Raw genomic sequence first — 18,709 nt, forward strand, 5'->3', positions numbered from 1 at the left:
AGGTCAAGGTCAAGGTTTTGGATTTTATTCTGAGAAGCCTGAGAAGCCATCGTGGAGGCTTTAAGGATGAAGCAGTGGAATTAGGGGCTTCCCAGGTGGTGCTAATGGTAAAGAATCCAGTCTCTGGGTCAGGAAGATACCCCTGGAGGAGAGCACAGCAACCCAACCCACTCCAGTTTTCTTGCCTGGAGAATCCCATGGACAGGAGCCTGGCGGGCTATGGTCCATAGGGTTGCAAAGAGTCAGATATGACTGAAGTGACTTAGCACGCACAGTGGAATTGGACATAAAAGCTTACTCTGGCTACTGGTTAAGAATATAGTGGGGAGGGGGCGAGAATTGGAAGTCAACCAATCAAAAGGTTACCGCCATAGTCTAGGCCAGGGGTACAGTGCAGTATACGAGGGTGGGAGTGGTGGAAATGTTGAAAAGTGGCAAGATTTGGAATGTATGTTGAAAGCAGAACCAACAGAATCCACAAATTAATTAGATGAGGGGTGTGAGAGAAAGAAGCTAGTGGAGACTGGCCGTGGCATTTTGGTCCCAGCAACTGTAGGGGTGGAGGGGTTGCCATTCGTGTTGAGATGGGCAGCTTGATGGGGGAGCTTGGGTTGTTCCTGGGTTACTGGAGGACCTGGCAACTTTCTATGAGACTATTGAAACTGGCTTAGATATTGTATGGAGCTCTCTTTGAAGATAAGGAGCAATGTGTTAATGTGTGTTACCTTTGTTTTCTTCGTGGACACTTCCAACAGTAATCTGCAAACACTGCTGTGTGCAAAGTGGTCGTCTTGACCCAGGAGGCAGCCCTGCTGTCTGAGTCTGCAGACTCTTATCCTGTCCAGACTTCCACTCATTTCCCACTGCCCTCATGGCACCTTTTCCCCAGCTGGACTGGTGACAGGCATCTGGCTGTCTTCTCCACTCTGGCAGTTTGAAGTAACTAGCAGTTCTTACATTTTCTTCCTGGCCATGCTGATAAGGGATGGGTGACCCTGGGCGTCAGGTTCAATAACCGTGGTCTCTGCGGCTTGGTCCTGCAGAGCCGATTGCGGGTGTGTCATTTAGACTGTGGACTTGGAGGCCCAGAGCCCTGAGAGGTGCCTTTGCTGAGGGCAGAACCAGTGTGGGGGATGTGCTGAGGCTTTTAGGCTACAAAAGGACGATCGAAAAATTGGCAAGTAAACCGGCCTAAATGAGGATATGTTTTATGCTCAGGATCATAAAATTGGTTCAGAACAACCTGATGTGCAGCATGCTAAGCCTTCATTAAGCATTACCGAGGTCACTGCTTTTGTCCTCTGGGTGCCTCTTCCCTTTTCTGTGACCCACGTGGAGCCCGTTGTAGAGCCCATCCCTTGGCTTCAGCGATAGGTCCAGGGAGTGGCACATGACCTCCCGCAGCCAATCAGAGGGGAAAGACCTTTCTCTTGTGATACATACGTCATTGAGAGTGGACTCCAGAACCTGTGCGCCAGGTTTTTAGCCTCCTGGGAAAGGTGGCCTGGAGGAGGGCATGACAACCCACGCCAGTACTCTTGCCTGGAGAATCCCCATGGACCGAGGGGCCTGGAGGGCTGCAGTCCACGGGGTCGCAAAGAGTCGGACTGGACTGACTAAGCACAGCACAGCTGGCCTGAGAGGAGGCTAATTTCCCAGAAGAGACTAGAGGCAAATGAGAGGGAGCCCTGATGGTGCTTTGGACACCCTCTCTGGTGCTAGGGACATACATCCCTCTCCATGTTTGATAGAGGGACTGAGAACATGACCCTAGAACGTTCATGCACGCGGTCCTCGTCACTGACAACCACAGGAGCCCAACTACCCCTGCTTTGGTCTGGCTTGCCTCATTGTCCTGCTCCAGGCATGTATAACTTAATGGTTTTTTTTTATTTCAAAAGGAGTGAGTTGGGTAACGTAGTTGGTCAATCTGCCCTTAACCAGTCAATAGATGGGGTGTTTTTAAAATATGAAGAGTGGAGAATCTGAAAACATTTTCTTTAAGTGAAACTATCTAACAAGGTCAGCAGAGTATTAGCTTACTCCACAACTGGGCTGTTTCCTGTTTGATAGTTTGCAGAGGAGGGAGCCCTCTTATAAGTGAATTTCCAGTGTAATCTGTTGAAATCTTCTTCATCCTCCAAGGTCCGTTTCCAAAGCCACCTGCACGATTGGAATGAATGATTCGCTCTCTTAGGCACACAGGACTCTGTGATGGCACCAGCCACTGTGTTTCATAGGCTTGTGCAATTCCTGCTCCCCTGTTAAACTGTTGGCCTAGACGTTGTTACTGTCTCTGAGGCTCTCTGTTGCAGAGAACAGTTCCCTGAATATGTTAATAGTAAATGCTCAGTAAATGTTGAATTAAATCCATTATCAGCATTGGTTTTACTAATAGCTTTTGTACACTGTTGTGTAAACTTTACAAACTGCTTTCATGTACAATTGCAAGGAAAAATCTATTGTATGTTTAAAGGTGGGTATTCCTGGTATAACTGATAATACTGATAGTGGCCTGTTGAGCTATGGAGGCATATTAGGTGGAAATGGAAAACATGCAATATTTTTAGATGCAAATAAACTGGAAAGTTAGGGATCAGGTGAACACACCTGTGGTCACAAGAAGAGGGTGTTGGATGCCAGAGGACTGACCATGAGTCAGCTCCATCCAGGCGAGTCCTAAGAACCTAATCCTGATGCTCTTCAATAACTGCTGATGAGATTCGTGTGTATTGACTGGTGGCAATGGTTTGTGGGTAGATTAAGAACTGAGGCTGTTCGGCTTCCGTCTCCGCTAGCTTTAACCTCAGCCAAAAGGCATGAAAATTAATAGGTGCCTCCTTATATATTTTTTCTCTCTCTCCTCCTGATCTTTCTGCACAAGGACCTTTTGAATTGAATATCAGTCCAATTAAATGCACCTGATTAAAACTGTCAAACCAAAAATGAAGTGAGCTGGGAAAAAAATGCAGCAAGAGTGATAGATCTCAAGTTACTCAGTTTCTCTGCTTGAGAACTGAATTGTAAATAAATGTGCTAGGTAGTGAAATTTTGTTTTGTTTTCCCCAAAGGAGAAATATTTGCCACATGGAAACAAAATATATTCAGCGTGTTTTCATTCTGTAATTGCACTGCTTCTATTCTTAATTCTTTCTGAGTTTCTGATTTAAAGGGAAAAACACGGAAACAGACTGTTGTGTAAAATTGACAGGAATGAGTGTGAACCTGGCTGTCAGAGACATAGGTTGTCGTAAAATTAGCAATGGAAATAGCTTCCTATTCTAGAAAGTTAAAAATAATGCATCTAGAAGGGAGTTATTTACATTGGCCCTTCAGAGCCTTCCCCTGGAGACTTAGTTAGAAAAACTGTGAAATCCATGGTGGATGCTGGATGTGCAGACAGCATTTCCAGGAGTCTCACAGCTCTGGGAGGGAGAGGGTTGGGGATGGGAGAAGGGGTGGGGATGGGGGTGAGTTCTCAAATTGTGAAAGAGGGTCAAAAGACAAGCCTCATTTGTTCTAAAGTTTGCGATGTCCAACAAATTAATCTGTTAGATTGCAGGAATGCTATTTGAGCATCCCAGTGACAGAAGCCTTTCTCATTCTGAAGCCTGACAGGTGCTGGGGGCGGGGTTGGCCCACAGACCTTGCTGAAGGGGAGCTCCCCAAAACTGAACCAAGGAACACCTCTTGGATGAAACTGAATGTGTAAACAGCAGCCCAGCAGAAGGGAAACCAAATTAATTTATGTGTGGGAGAAAATCCTTGTTGCTGCTCTTTTACGAAGTGAAAGCACATTTGTTGGAGACTTTCAGGGTTTTTCTCTCACCCTCTGTGGGTCCCAGCTTCTCTTGTGTTTATTTCTCTCAGTGCATACCCCAGCTTTTACTTGACCTCAGGTGATGACAAAATAGTTTCAGAGATGTTTCTCCTTGGGTTTCTGGTCTGACTCCTTCGAGGCCATGCACTTCAATTATTTGCTGGTTTATTACTTAAATAACCACGATTGCAGTAGCAGCATCTTCAGAAAAGCGATTAATGGAATATTATGAATTTAAAAGGGCTTCCCTGGTGGCTCAGTGGTAAAGAATCCACCTGCCAATGTAAGAGACACAAGTTCCATCCCTGACTCTGGAAGATTCCCACAGAGAAGGAAATAGCAACCACTCCAGTATGGCAACCCACTCCAGTGTTCTTGCCTGGAGAATCCCAGGGACGGGGGAGCCTGGTGGGCTGCCGTCTATGGGGTCATACAGAGTCGGACACGACTGAAGTGACTTGGCAGCAGCAGCAAGCAGCAGCCAGTATTCTTGCCTGGGAAATCTCATGGACAGAGAGGCCTGGTGGGCTACAGTCTATGGGGTCGCTAAAGAGTTGGACATGGCTTAGCAACTAAACAACAACAAAACCAAAATGAGTTTAAAAATACTCTTTAGGTATTTGAGTTTTCTTGCAGTACAGAAAAGAGTGTATGTATCTCAGTGAGTGTATCTGCAAAGCACAGAGCAGTAGATGGTTAAGAAATATCTGGGTATTTTAGAGGACTTAAATTGGTATGTTTAAGAAATGCTTTGTTTGCATGTTCTGGGCTTGTGTTTCGGTGAGGTTGAGGAGGTTGCTTTAAAGGTAGTTATCAGCTGTTTATATCAGTCTGGAATGTTTGGATCTCCTTATCACTGTTTGATGGGCTTAGAGCCTGAATTGACAACTTCTTAGTTCTTGACCCACTCACCGGCTTCAGCACGTCTGGAGGGGGTGAATTTTCTTCTCACATCTGGAGTAGGCAGGAAATTAAACTTTGCCTTTGGGACTTTGCCAAAAGATGTGCCAAATTTTTTAGGCATTTGAATCCATTTTTGAGAACAGCAACAAAGAAGAGGCAGAGATGGAATGGAGAAATTATAAAAATAATGGATACTTAGCTCTTATTGGTTTATCTGAAAATAAGAGTGAATGATATCTTTATCAATGAGAATCCACTTGCTGATTTCTCTTTCCAGAGGGTGGAAGGACAGCTGCTCAGATTTTCTAGAAGATGCTACTCAGAGGGCATCTGGCAGGGGCTTTGAAAAGGAGCATTGGGCCAGATGTTGAGAGATTTGGGCTTTGGGTTCCAGTGTTAGCAGTAGGTTAGCTCTGTGTGTGCTTTAGATCCAGTGTAACCTTAAGAATATTTAATAGTCTCAGTAAAATGACAAGACTGTACACGGATGTGGTTGTAATTCTTTGTGGTTCTCAAAACCCTGATTTTATGTACCTTGTTAATTGCCCCAGACTGCAAGGAATGACGACCCACTCCAGTATTCTTGCCTGGAGTATCCCATGGCCAAAGGGTGGGCCTTTGGACACGACTGAAGCGACTTAGCATGCACGAAAGGTTCTACACCAATCTTGACTACGGAGAGCTACTCTAGTTTGACAAAAGCATAATTTACAAAAAGGAACATAAACTCAACCCTGTTTGTGAAATTGATGTTGGCTGCTTGGTGGTTGGTAAAGAGCATCTCTTCAAGAAGCCGTTGGTGAGATGAGTGGTTCTGGGTCCCGCCGGTTTCAGGAAAGATGACAAATGTCGAAATCAGATGGGAAGAAGGAAATGTGGTAAATCACCAGGAGCCAGACTGTTTTTAACAGAGAAAACTCAATTTTGCCTGCTTTTCTCCAGCAAATCCCATTTGATATTTTATATTTTCGTGATAACTTAATAAGGAATCTCAGGAAGGAGTTGCCGAACTGTAACTTAGTGAAAGAGAATTTGTCATTTGTGACATTTCTTCTCTAAAGAGCATGGGAAGATCGATGCATTAGCTTGTAGTTCGGGCATTACTACTTCCAGCTATTTCTGTTCAGGAAAGAAACAGCACAATATATGTAGCAAAACTTGACACAGTGGGGAATTTTGACTCCGTCCCTAAAGCATCATTGAACTCTCTAGGGACCAGGCATTGTGTGAGGCATATGTAGAATCTGTACATAGTAAGCCACCATCCCTACCTTCCAGGAACCCCGTCACTTAATTTTTTAGAAGATAAGTCCATAGTAGACTTAATATTTTAAAAATGGAAATGTTGGGTCTGCATTCAAAATACGTAGAGGACCTGCCTGCTTCTCCCCTCGAGCCTCCCTGTTCCCACCTTGCACCTACATTCTCTTTTCCACAGACAGCCAGAACAGACCTTGGAAAACATAAGTCACATCATGTCACTGCCCCGCTGCTGCCCCTCCAGTGGTTCCTAGTCACTCCAGTTGCAAAAGATGCAAAAATCTTTCAGTGGTTTACAGCAGCCTTCTGATAGGCTTGGCCTCCTTCCTTTACATCTCTCTCTCTCTCTATTTCTCTGACTTTCCCTCTTCTCTGACACTCACCGGCTTCCCGGATGATCCACGCATGTGCCAGGCAAGTTCTCACATCAGGGCATTTATAGTGACCCTCCTCTGCCTGGGCCCCCTCTCTCAGAGACGGCTGATGTCTCTCAAGTCTTTGCACAGATGTCACCACCTCAGTGAAGCCTCACCCTAACCGTGACTGTTGCACATGACAGCTTATCTCCTACCCATTACCCCCATCCTCTGTGTCCTGCTCTGGATGTTCTCCATAACATTTACCAGTCTCTGGTTTTCCCTAGGATTTACTCATTTATTCATGTTGTTTAGCATGTGTTTTCCTCACCGGAATGTAAGCTCTAAGAAGGCAGGATCTTCGTTTTGTTCAGCATTGTTTAGTCTTGAACGCCTGCCATGTGGCCGGCACTCCCTCCTTAGCTGTTGAATAAATGAGTGAATGAATGAGAAAGAGAAATTAATTCTGACATTGAGTTCTAGGGAGAATAACGAGGAGGAATCCTTTGAGCTGGGTGTTGAAGGATGGGCAGAATTGGATAGTCAGGCCTTTTGGGGGAAGACATCGCAGGTTGAAGGACTATTTTATGCAAAGGTAGAGAAGTGGCAGAGCCCGCTTGTGCTCCTGGAAAGGCAAAGAGTCCCAGCTGACTGGTGCCGGGCCCAGTGAGAGCAGTAAGAGTGGACAGATAAACTCATGGATAGAAAATAAGGAAAGGGGACTCTCGGTGGAGTGAGGGAGCAAATGACTAATCACTGCCTGTGTTGAGAGGGCTGGCAAGTTGAGGGTTGGGATCTCAGGCAAGCAGTTTGCATTGTCCCTTTAAGAAGTCAGGGAGAGATTGTCCCTTTAAGAAATGAGGAATGTGAATAGTGTTTGCTAGTGAGATCTCATTTTTGTATAGTACTCGACTGTTTTTTCAAAACATGGCCGCATGTTTATTATGATGGAAGCTTCAAAACAACTCTGTGAAGTTGGTAGAATATCTAATAAGCAAGTTTTTATTTCCATATTTTGATCAGTTAAAAAAAATGAATTGCATGTTCTATCAAGCCAGCTAAGTGACTGCCCTGAGGTCGTGGAGTTAGAAAGCGGGAACCGGCTTCCACCGCCTTGGGTCTCATCATCCAGTTTCCCCCGATGTCTAGCTGTCACTTTCACTAAGTGATTCTTGACGATCTCATGCTCACTTTTCACTTGGGCACAAGCTTCTCCCCACTTCCCCCGTTGACTGAAAAGCAGTTTCTGCATCCAGCTCCGTTTTTCCCATTCCTCCTTTTCCATTTCCCTTGATTTGGAGTAATTAGAAAAGGATGAACGGGTGTAAGAAGGTGGCTTGTGCTTTAAACCATGGCCCGTTGAGCATCCTTTCAAGCTTAGGTCCAGAGGCTCTGACCCAGCCCCTGACCTGCGCGAAGGTTGTGTCTGTCTGCAGTGTGGTTTCGGTGGGGGCGGGGCGGGCAGGGCAGAGGAAGCATGTCCGTTTTTGCCTGTCTTCAGGCTTGCTTGTTGCTTGCTTTGGGAGTAAACCTGATCTTCTTAATTCCCCCAGATGTTAGTAGGCAGGACGAGGCGGAGGGAGAGCTCAGTGAAGGAGAACACTGGTATGGGAACTCTTCGGAGACGCCGTCGGAAGCCTCCTATGGAGAAGTCCAGGAGAACTATAAGCTGTGCCTGGAGGACCGGATCCAAGAGCAGTCCACGTCCCCCGACACCTCCTTGGGAAGCGCGACCCCCAGCAGCCACACGCTGGAGCTAGTGGCACTCGACGGGGAGGTCCTGCGAGACCCACTGCAGTGTCCGGATCACCTCTCCCCCGGCGTGTCTTCTCTGTGCGAGGAGGACCACCCAGGCCCCACCAAGCCCCTGAGCAGCAACTTGAGGCGGCTGCTGGAAGCCGGCTCCCTCAAACTGGATGCCGCGGCCACGGCCAACGGCAGGGTGGAATCCCCGGTCAACGCGGGCTCGAATCTCGCCTCCTTTTCCCCGCCGTCCCACCACGCCCAGCAGCTCAGCGTGCTGGCCAGGAAGCTGGCCGAGAAGCAGGAACAGAATGACCAGTACCCTCCAAGTAACCGTTTCCTATGGAATCAAGGTAAGTGGTTGCCAAACTCAACCACCACCTGCGGCTTGTCCCCGGATTCCGCCATCCTCAAACTGAAAGCTGCAGCCAATGCCGTCCTGCAGGACAAATCGCTGACCAGGACGGAGGAGACCGTGCGATTTGAGTCCTTTTCCTCCCCTTTCAGCTCCCAGTCTGCCAGCTCCACCTTGGCAGCTTTATCCAAGAAAGTCAGCGAGAGAAGCTTGACTCCTGGCCAGGAACACCCGCCCCCGGCCAGCTCTTTCCTTTCCCTGGCTTCCATGACCTCCTCGGCGGCCCTTCTGAAAGAGGTCGCAGCGAGGGCTGCCGGGACCCTTCTGGCTGAGAAATCGTCACTGGTGCCTGAGGACCCTCTACCGCCACCGCCTTCGGAGAAGAAGCAAGAGAAAGTAACCCCGCCTCCTCCTCCGCCACCGCCGCCGCCTCCGCCACCACCACAGTCCTTGGAATTATTGTTGCTGCCAGTTCCCAAGGGAAGAGTGTCTAAGCCCTCCAACTCAGGTATGGATGCTTTCATTTCCATCAGCCTCTAAGTCTTTTTTTTTTTTTCTGCCTGTCAATTGCAATGTCTAATTCATTGCCTTCTTCCTTCGCGTGGGTTCCCCATCCGATCTGAGGCAGGAATAAAAAAGCGGAAGCAACGACAAAATAAGTAAGCAGCCTCGGGGTGGGTCTTTCATGTATGGATGACACAAAGACTTCACCAATAGCTTTATTTTTGAAAGGTAATGAATAATCTTAGACACATACAGTACTCCTTCCCTTTCATAGAAACGATTTTTTTTTTTTTTCTCTTACCGAGTTCAGGCTAGGTCCACACAAGATATATTTAATGGAGGAAGATCAAAGTATCTTTGTCAGGGAGTGCATGGCATCACTGCACAGGGGGGAAAAAAAACCTCACTGCTTTTGAAATAGTTGACAAGAGAGAGCTTACTGTCCTACAGCTACCATCACAAATGGACTTTTGTGTCATCAGTAACTATTCTGCCCTAATTTATCACACTATATACTTTTTAAAATAATTTTTTTATTGGAGTATAGTTGCTTTACAATGGTGTATTACTTTCTGCTGTACAGCAAAGTGAATCATCTATACGTATACATATATCCCCTTTTTTTGGATTTTCTTCCCATTTAGGTCATACACAGAGCAATGTGCTTTGCCATGCAGTAGGTCCTAATTAGTTATCTATTTTATATCAATAGTGACATATGTCAATCCCAATCTTGCAATTCATGTCACGCCTTTTGTATAGCCTTCATTAGCATTTTTATTAATATTTTGGTGGGACGTAAGCCTTTCCATACTCTGTTCTTATATAATTTCTTATTGTATAAGAACTCTAAAGAATATTGTCATTCAGACGTAATCAAAGCATTTCCTGCAAATTCTTTATTTTATTCCAGTCCAATCAGATTCTGAAGGAATGTGCATGTGGGAAATGTGAATCATGGGTTTTTCTTATGGGGATGGTCTTTTCAAAGGAGAAGTTGCAATCTTCTAGAGCCTTGAGGTTCACAGTTATTCATCTGAGGGAAAAACTTAGTCACTTGGGTCCTCGAAGTGGAAACATCATTTCTTGTACTGGTTTGTTTTTAAATTATGCCCGTGGTGAAAAACAGGGTCCTGGAGATGGATGTATGGCGTTTCAGATGTCTCTGGAGGATATCCTGCCAGGCCTGGACAGGAAGTGGGCCGTGTGTATCATCATCAGTAGAAGCATTGCCACTGTGTGTGTCTGGCCAGCTTTTGACTATTTGCAGCCGCACTGATGAGAGGGGCTCAGAATGGCAAATCACTGACTGAATAGTCAACGCTAACATCAGTTTGATGCGTTTATGACAAATTTCCATTTAACTTGCTGAATAAGCTCTATGTACTCATTGTAATTGCTTCAAAACTTGTGTAAACAGCAGAATAGAACTGGGAAAATGGATATAGGAACTTTTATGACTCTTCAAGTGATCCAGGCCGCTCACTCCAAGGTTTCTGAAGTGTCAATAAAATCCTAAAAATTTTATCAATGCTGAGTTTCTCTTCTCCTCAATTCTCACCTCCCATCTAGTGAGGTAAAGAGAGAAATGGCTAAAATTAGGGAACAAGGAGACAAACAGAGGGACCAGAGTAATTTTTATAAGGGAATTAATCATTCCTGGTTTATAAAAATTTCATTATGGGGAGCAGCAGAAAGAGAGGTATGGCCATCTATGTAAAATGTTACTTTATGTATATTCTTCATATGGTTCTTAAATAGCTGAATTAAATGGTGTTTCTCCTATAAATTCACCTGGACATTAGTTATTTGGAAAAGCTTATACAAAATAGTAATAAACTTCAGCTTGCTGGTGGCTTGGAAAGAAGGACCTGGTAAGACTGTCTCCTTAAGGCAGACTAAATGGCTTTGTTATTTTAAGGAGTCTTGGGTATAACCAGCAAGTTTAGAAGTATGAGCTTTTCATTCAGGTAACTAGATGCATGGGAGGAGGAGGGGAGATCTCAAGCTTCCAGGGTGGGCTAGACTATTTTTGCCTGTTTTGTTACAGGATCTACAACCCAGGGACAAGATGGGTTCCCGTTTTGGTTTAAATGTCCACGGGCTTCCCTGGTGACTCAGATGATAGGGAATCCACCTGCAATGCAGGAGACCCTGGTTCTATCCCTGGGTTGGGAAGATCCCCCATAGGAGGGCATGGCAACCCACTCCAGTATTCTTGCCTGGAGAATCCCCATGGACAGAGGAGCCTGGGGAGCTACGGTCCATGGGGTTGCAAACAGTCAGACACGACTGAGCAACTACGCACAGCGCACTGCGCAGCACAAACCACTTTCACCGGGCTTCTCAACAGGATTGAATATGGAGGTCTATAAGATATCGATTTTTCTTTTCTCTTTACTGAATTTATTCTGTTGCTGAAACACTTACTATTTGAATCAATGACCATGTTCCAGTTGAAAGGGGAGGGAAAAGAACTTGAAATGGGACCCTGCCACCTCTTTTGCTGATTGACAGGGACCCCCATGTGCCTCTGTTCACACTCCAAGAGGTAGCTCCGCTGACAGAGTGATTGTATTTAAAAAGAAACATTCATTTTGCAGAACTCAGGCAAGAGAAAAGATGGCTGCAAAGAAAAGCAGGTGGCTCTTAAAATGATCCCCTGTGTATCCATGTGGGCGCATCCTAAGTTCAAGTTCTGTTTCTTTTAAACTAAAAAAATTTTTTTTTTAAATTTAACTACAGTCTGCTTATTAAACTATAGTTGATTTACAGTACTGTGTTATTTTCCGTTGTATAGCTTCATATTCTTTTCCATTATAGGTTCTTACAAGATGCGACACAGTAAACCCTTGGTGTTTCTTTTATATATAGTGTTATCTGTAAATCCTGTACTCCTAATTAATCCCTTCCTGCCTTTCCTCTTTGTTAATAGGTTTGTTCTCTCTGGCTGTGAATTTGTGTCTGCTTTGTAAATCAGTTGATTGTATCATTTTTTTAGATTTCGCATGGAAATGGCATCACGTGTTACTTGTCTTTCTCTGTCTGACTTACTTCACTTAGTATGATAATCGCTAGGTAATATGGCAATGCTGTGTCGCTACAGATGGCATGATTTCATTCTTTTTAATGGCTGTATCTGTATATACCACACTTTGTTTATCCATACATCTGTTGGCGGATGTTTGGGTTGCTGGACAGGCTCTGTCGCTTATTGCATGCGCTGGAAACAGGAGAGGCGGTGCCTCTGCGCACTTGTCGCTTAAAGTGAGTGTTATCACTTCCCAGGATCCTAACTGGGTTATGGATTAAGAAGTGGATAGAATATCTGATTTTGTTGTTTATCTTTGTACCATGGAGAGATGATTTGGCTGGTGTTACTTAGGTCCCTCACCAGTTTTTGAATCTGAGAAGTGGGAGGGAAGGTGGGTCTTTCCATCCGTTCCCCACCTCCCCACGCCCCCCTTCTCCACTTGGCACTGTTGGTTTCAGAGCCACCTAGGGGCTGGATTTGGGTGTGGCTTGATTTTACCTAAGAAGCATTACGGGGATGCAATGAGAGCTGTCGCCCATGCTTCTAAACAGTTCTCATGACCACTTTCATTTTTATGTTTGGAAGAAATCTTAAGTTTAATTCACAGTAGGTGGGTGGACTGACTTCTCACAGGGAACGGGTTTCTGTTGCCCACTGACTTAAAGAAACAAGTAATAACCACTCCCCCAAGAAAAAGTCCACAAAAATACACACCATCCTGATTCTAAGCAGGGCTTACATTTCGAAGCTGTTTCTCAAAATGTTGCACAAAGGGCATATAAAGTTGATTCTGGAGTTACAAAGCGAGATGTGCTAGAAAAGCCAGCCTTGTGTTGAGTCATTTAGACACTAGCGTTTCTTTGACCTTCTTTAGGTCAAGGGAAGTCCAAACCATGAAAAAAGAAAAGTGTCTTTTAGGTCTGGCCTTATTCTTCTTTTTTGAACAGGATTCAGTTGTTGCCAGGTCATAGTGTATTTAATTCCTTAAAGAGCCCATCACTCGATAGCCTTTCCCCCTGCAAAGAGAGGTGATGCTGGAGTAGGAGGTTTCTTTCATGTGACCCTGCGCCCCGGCACATTCGACACTGCTCTTCTGAAAGGGGACATGGAGGAGAGAAGATTATGTCCGTTTGCTCTAAAGATAAATGTCACACATTGACTCAATTCTCTTTGAAGCTACTGTTCTGCTGCAGCTCAGAACAAAATAAATAGTTTTTATTTTAAAGACAAAGTTTCTTGTAGAAGGCTACCAAGATTCCCAGGATGCCAGGCTCCTGGTTAAAAGAAATCACGAGGAGCCGTTCCCAGAGAATGTCTTCCAAAAATCTTATTTTCCTGAACAAAATTTAAATATGCTTAGAAGCAAGCTGGTCTCATACAGTTGGGAGCTAAGATTATTTCCTGGGTCAATAGATAGGGTTTTCTGGCTGCTGTTTTCATTCCTATTTATGAGATATTATTAACATTATTGCAAAAGCAGAGAAAGTCTAGAAAAACAGGTCACCTCTTCTGATACTCCCCTCAGGTCCATCATTATTAGAGTGGTAATCTGGGGATGATCGCATACAGGGACTTTCTTAGAAAAGGAATCCGCTTTTTAATCAAGATTCAGAACTCTCTGTCGCTCATCTCCGTAATATCTCCCTAGGGACTTAAACTTAGATTGTCTCTAGATACCAAGCTTTTCTGTAAGTTTTACTGAATATTTACCAGTTGTTAGAATATGCATCAATTATCTCAATATCTCAATGTCAGTAACAACAGAAGGACCCAGTGACATCCATGACCAACAGAGTTTTGTGTTTCCCTGAAATAGGATTTGAAAGACTTGCCCAATAAATTCCATGGAAAGATATCAAATCCCTGTATGTTGTTCCGAAGCGGGGTGTCTTATCCTACGCAGATATGCAGTAGTAGGTTAGTGGACCAGAGTCGAGATGGATGGTGCATGGATTACAGACACCCAGGGCCACCTGTCATCTTAAACTCCTTTGGTGTGTATGGAGAGGTCTGTTTGCAGAAACTACGCACTTGCAAATTATCTTGATTTTCTACAGATTGCCACTTAGGATGTAGCAAGGCAAGGTTTGATTTCAAAACCTATAAAACAATTAACATTTGTTTAAAAAATACCTGCATTGAACTACAGTGATTCAGTTAAAACCCTCCATTTTTTTTTTTTTAGCCCAGTGACATTTTTATATATAGGCAGTAGGGCAGAGCACCAACCAGGAGTGAAGAGACTGTCTGTTATCACTACTCTCTGCCACTCATGAGCAGAGGGACCATCGTAAGCATCCATCCCAATTCAGTTGCCTCCACTGCACACTGAGCAAGTTAAGATTTATCTTCAAGGTTCTTCCCTGCTTTAAAATTCCCTACTTTTACTTTCTTTCACTTTATTTGTTTATCCACTCAAAACAAAACTTTTTTTTTTCCCCAAGTTTTGAGTTACATGTGTTGCTTCTTAAAATTCACTCTCAAACTTCCTGCATGATCTCTCTGCCTTGGACAGATCTTGTCCATTGTAAATAGATGGACATACCTGAATTGTACTTTATAAATGAGGTAGTCACACTGCATGCATTTTGATTATAAGCTGCTTGGGAGTTCATTTTGGAAACAAGTGAGCTATGAGTCTGTGAACATCTCTGTGTGATCATCGTGGTTTACCTACTCATTCTTTCAAGATGTGTGTTGGCATAATGTGTGAAAAGCATGTGCTCTTGAGTTAATACTACTTCTGCTGGGACTTACTGGTGGATTCCTATACCTTTTTTTTCTATTTCCAGTCCTTGTTTCATTTTTTGGGATACTATCTTGACCCAGCCCTTTCTACTGAATTTCATTATGGTCCAACACAAATTACTGAATTGTACTTGGTCCCTGGCCCTGTTTTGGGTGCCTGAAACACATAGGTAAGGACTTCCAGCTCTGCCCCAGCCCATTCCTGCCTCCACCCTGCTCTTCTTCTCCCCTTCCATCCTTTCCATCTTCCTCTTTTCCCTGCTGAGCTGAGCTTGACATCAGAATTCTGCATAGGCCGAGCTGGACCTACATGAACAGCACTGTGGATTCCTACTGAATTTTATTTCCTCTTGGCCCCAGGAGTAATCTGTCCTGTTGGGTTAGGCCCTGGGCTATGTGTTTATTGTGTGATGTCAGTTGTTTAGATTTATCCCTCCTTTGATGGTAAGTTTTCTGCTTTGGAGGGAAGAGTTCACAGTCGCTACTATCATTACAATAGCTACTACTGAGAGCCTCCATGACAGGCATTTTATACAGGTTTATTATGTTTTATTCCAATAATATTATTGCTTCTAAAGAGAACACGTTTTCTCCAAGGGAGCAAATCAGCAGCTATCCACAGCACCAGCTCTAGTAGCTCTTGGTGGAATTTAGTTTTCTTTGCAGTGATAACTAACTAGTGGTTTATTGGGGGGAAGTTGTTCATCAAGTTGTAAACTCGGTAAAATGATGAACATTTCGACCCTGTTACCTTGAAAACATGTTGTGGTTCATTCTGAGGAAGTGGTCATATTTCTTTAGACTCTAAATCTGAGAGAAATTTACAGCTGTCAGTTCCTTGAAAATATTTTGGCATACAAAATAGAGTCCATCCTTACTTCTGTCTTTCTCAAAACTAGTTAACAACATCGTATATGTATGGAAAGCATCTTACCAAAATACAAATTTTTAATAAATAAGAATGCAAATATTGCCAGGGGAAATTCCAGTTTTTAAACTCAATCAGTGTTTTCCGCTTACATTGGCTTCTGTCTTCCTTTCCTGCAGTGATCAGTTAAAATTGTCAAATAGTTACAGTAGTGTAGCTATTGGACCACTTATCTTCGAGTTAGTTTCTCTTCATTATGACTATTTGAACTTTTCCCCCCAGTCAGTCCAAGGGCACACTCCAGTGTTCTTGCCTGGAGAATCCCAGAGACAGAGGAGCCTAGTGGGCTGCCATCTATGGGGTCGCACAGAGTCGGACACGACTGAGGTGACTTAGCAGCAGCAGCATGTATATTTTGATATTAATGAAACCTAAGAAAGCATGGCTCCCAAATAAAATAAATGTGGATGAAATATGAATATGCAGGGTTTAATGCCATGTCGTCTGATCCATGTGCAATGTGGAACAGCTGATTAGGGCAGAGGTGAAGGGTGTCAGGAAAAATAGGAGGCCTGTTGGTCACATTAGGCAAAGCCAGTTGTCCAGGCAAAGCCAGAGGTGTTCCTTTTGTGAGGAAATGCCTTTTGATTGCCTTCCTGTGATGTGCCGTGAAATCTCAGGTCAGGGTATGACATCTCAGCTTTTCCCTCCTCTCCCAGACAGTTGTGTGAAAGGCAGTTTAGGGTTTAGACAGAGGAAAGTACTTCCTGAAGATGGGGATTAGTGGCAGCCTGTTTGTGTACCTCTTTCTTATTACTTTGATGTTCTTAATGACCCCAGACGGACATAATTTCCCCCCCTTTGGCTTATGGCAGTAATATCACCTAGGGGCCTGATTCAGTCTTCATATATATAGTTTTATTAACTTACTTAATTTTTGGCCGTGCTGCATTTTTATTGCATGTGGGCTTTTCTCTAGTTGTGGAGAGCTGGGGCTCCTTTCCAGCTGCAGGGCGCAGTCTTCTCATTGCAGTGGCTTCTCTTGTTGCAGAGCACGGGCGTGCCGGCTTCAGTACTTAAGGCTCTCGGGCTCAGTAGTTGCAGCTCCGGGCCCTAGAGCACAGCATCAATAGTTATGGCGCACAGGCTTAGTTGCTCTGTGGCACGTGGGATCTTCCTGGATCAGGGATTGAACCTGTGTCTCCTGCATTGGCAGGCGGATTCCCTACCCCTGAGCCACCAGGGAAGCCCCTGATTCAGTCTTCTCTCTCAAATCTGTTATTCAACATGCTGTCTTTGTGATCCAGATGTCAGAGTGGAGGGAATGATGGTGAAGGATAGAAAATGAGGGGCTGAACCAGGGATAGGAGTCCAGGTCAGCAGAGGCGATCAATAAGATGGGAGGAGAGCTTGAGTGGTTTAAGAAAAAGCGTGTTGATAAGCCTCTACAAAGTGTGCTTTTCCTAGAGTAAAAGGAAATCCTCAGTCTCCACCCTGTCCCCCAATCAGAAAAGGGAGTTCTGTGATGGGAATTTCCAGACTTGAGGGATATGTTTTCAGATGGAGAATTCTTTTTCAAGGTCCTCTGTTGCGCTAACCAATATTGCTTACACCTATAAGCAATGTAAAAACAGCATCTTTGGAATGCCCTGGCTTTATTCCAGAACTCTTCTGATTCCATCCATTTTAAGTGGTTCTTTGCATGTGGAGATTCAGTTGACTCCATGAATAAATAATAAGATTACTTAAAAGTTTACATTTGGGAATATTTCCTTTTAAAACTATAAAAGTAATGTATATATTAAAAAAAATTCAAATAGTACAGAGGAATATACAATGAAAACAAGTTTCCCACCATGATCCCTTCCTTTTAATTCACAGTCCTTTAAAATGAATCGCTTCATGGTTTCCTATGTACATTTCTAGATAATTCTCACACAGATAAAAAGATCATTTTTTGTTTCATTTATTCATATCATTCTTCCTGTTTCTCTTTTTTTTTGCCCAAGTATTTAAAAGCAAATTCCAGACCTCATATTCATTTGCTTGCAAGTATACATATACATAGGGACTTTAAGGGGCTTCCTTGGTGGCTCAGAGCATAAAGAATCCACATGCAGTGTGGGAGACCTGGGTTTGATCCCTGGGTTGGGAAGATCCCCTAGAGGAGGGCATGGCAACCCTTTCGAGTAGTCTTGCCTGGAGAATCCCCATGGACAGAGGAGCCTGGTGGGCTACAGTCCATGGTCAAAAAGAGTCAGACACGACTCAGCGAGTAAGCACAGTAAGCACAGGGACTTTAAGGGCTGCCCTGGCAGCTTCCCTGGTAAAGAGTCTGCTTGCCTATGCCTGCCTATGCAGGAGACGCTGGTTTGATCCCTGGGTCAGGAAGATCTCCCAGAGGAGAATGAAATGGCAACCCACTCCAGTGTTCTTGCCTGGGAAATCCCATGGACAGTTGAGCCTAGTGGGCTTTAATCTATGGGGTCCCAAGTTGATCACGACTTAGCAACTAAACCTCCTCCACCACCACCACCACCACCAAGGACTTTAAAAATGCGTAGTCACAATAACTGGTATTACATGAAATAGGATCAACAATTGTTATATGATATTATGGAACACCCGGGCTATAATCAGTATTTTCTTAATTATCTCAAAAGTGTCCTTTTATAATTGTTTCATTCAAATCGGGAGCAGAAATAAGCTTCACACCTTGCATTTGCTTGATCTGTCTCCTAAGTGTCTTTTCATCTGTAACCTCTTCCCTTTTTAAAATGCCAGTTACTTGTTGAAGAAACTGGGTCATCTGTTCTATAGAATGTCCCACATTCTGAATTTGGCTGATTCCATCCCTCTTGGTGTGTTTAACTTTTTTTTTTTATATATTAAAACCACCTGTATTTCCAGGAAACTCACTAGTTATCTAGAAGCTTGATTAAATATTTTGTAAGAATATTTCATACATGGATTATCAAAGGGCACCCAATGTGCATCCATTTTTAGTGATGCTGAGATTGAGTAATGGTTTTCTAGCTGTTGTCAGCTTGTTACATCCTTTATAAAGTCCCCTATCAACCTTTAACCTAGTGGTATGAGCAGCAATTGGTTCCTATTT

The 18,709-nt window shown here is 44.0% G+C and overlaps 1 protein-coding gene across 7 annotated transcripts in view; it reads left to right on the forward strand.

Moving 5' to 3' along the window:
• Positions 1 to 18,709, forward strand: part of ZNF827 (zinc finger protein 827) — a 187,993-nt gene that overhangs the window by 30,729 nt on the left and 138,555 nt on the right. For 6 of the 7 annotated variants that reach the window (XM_069558545.1, XM_069558546.1, XM_069558547.1 and 3 more), the window contains exon 2: positions 7,893 to 8,945. In XM_069558545.1, the coding sequence (XP_069414646.1) occupies positions 7,893 to 8,945 (1,053 nt within the window). Of the gene's footprint in view, positions 1 to 7,892; positions 8,946 to 18,709 lie in introns of those variants that run through there. The other variant, XM_069558543.1, reaches the window with a different exon arrangement.

This window comes from Ovis canadensis, chromosome 17 (assembly GCF_042477335.2).
Source record: "Ovis canadensis isolate MfBH-ARS-UI-01 breed Bighorn chromosome 17, ARS-UI_OviCan_v2, whole genome shotgun sequence".
In the NCBI taxonomy this organism is placed as follows: domain Eukaryota; kingdom Metazoa; phylum Chordata; class Mammalia; order Artiodactyla; family Bovidae; genus Ovis; species Ovis canadensis.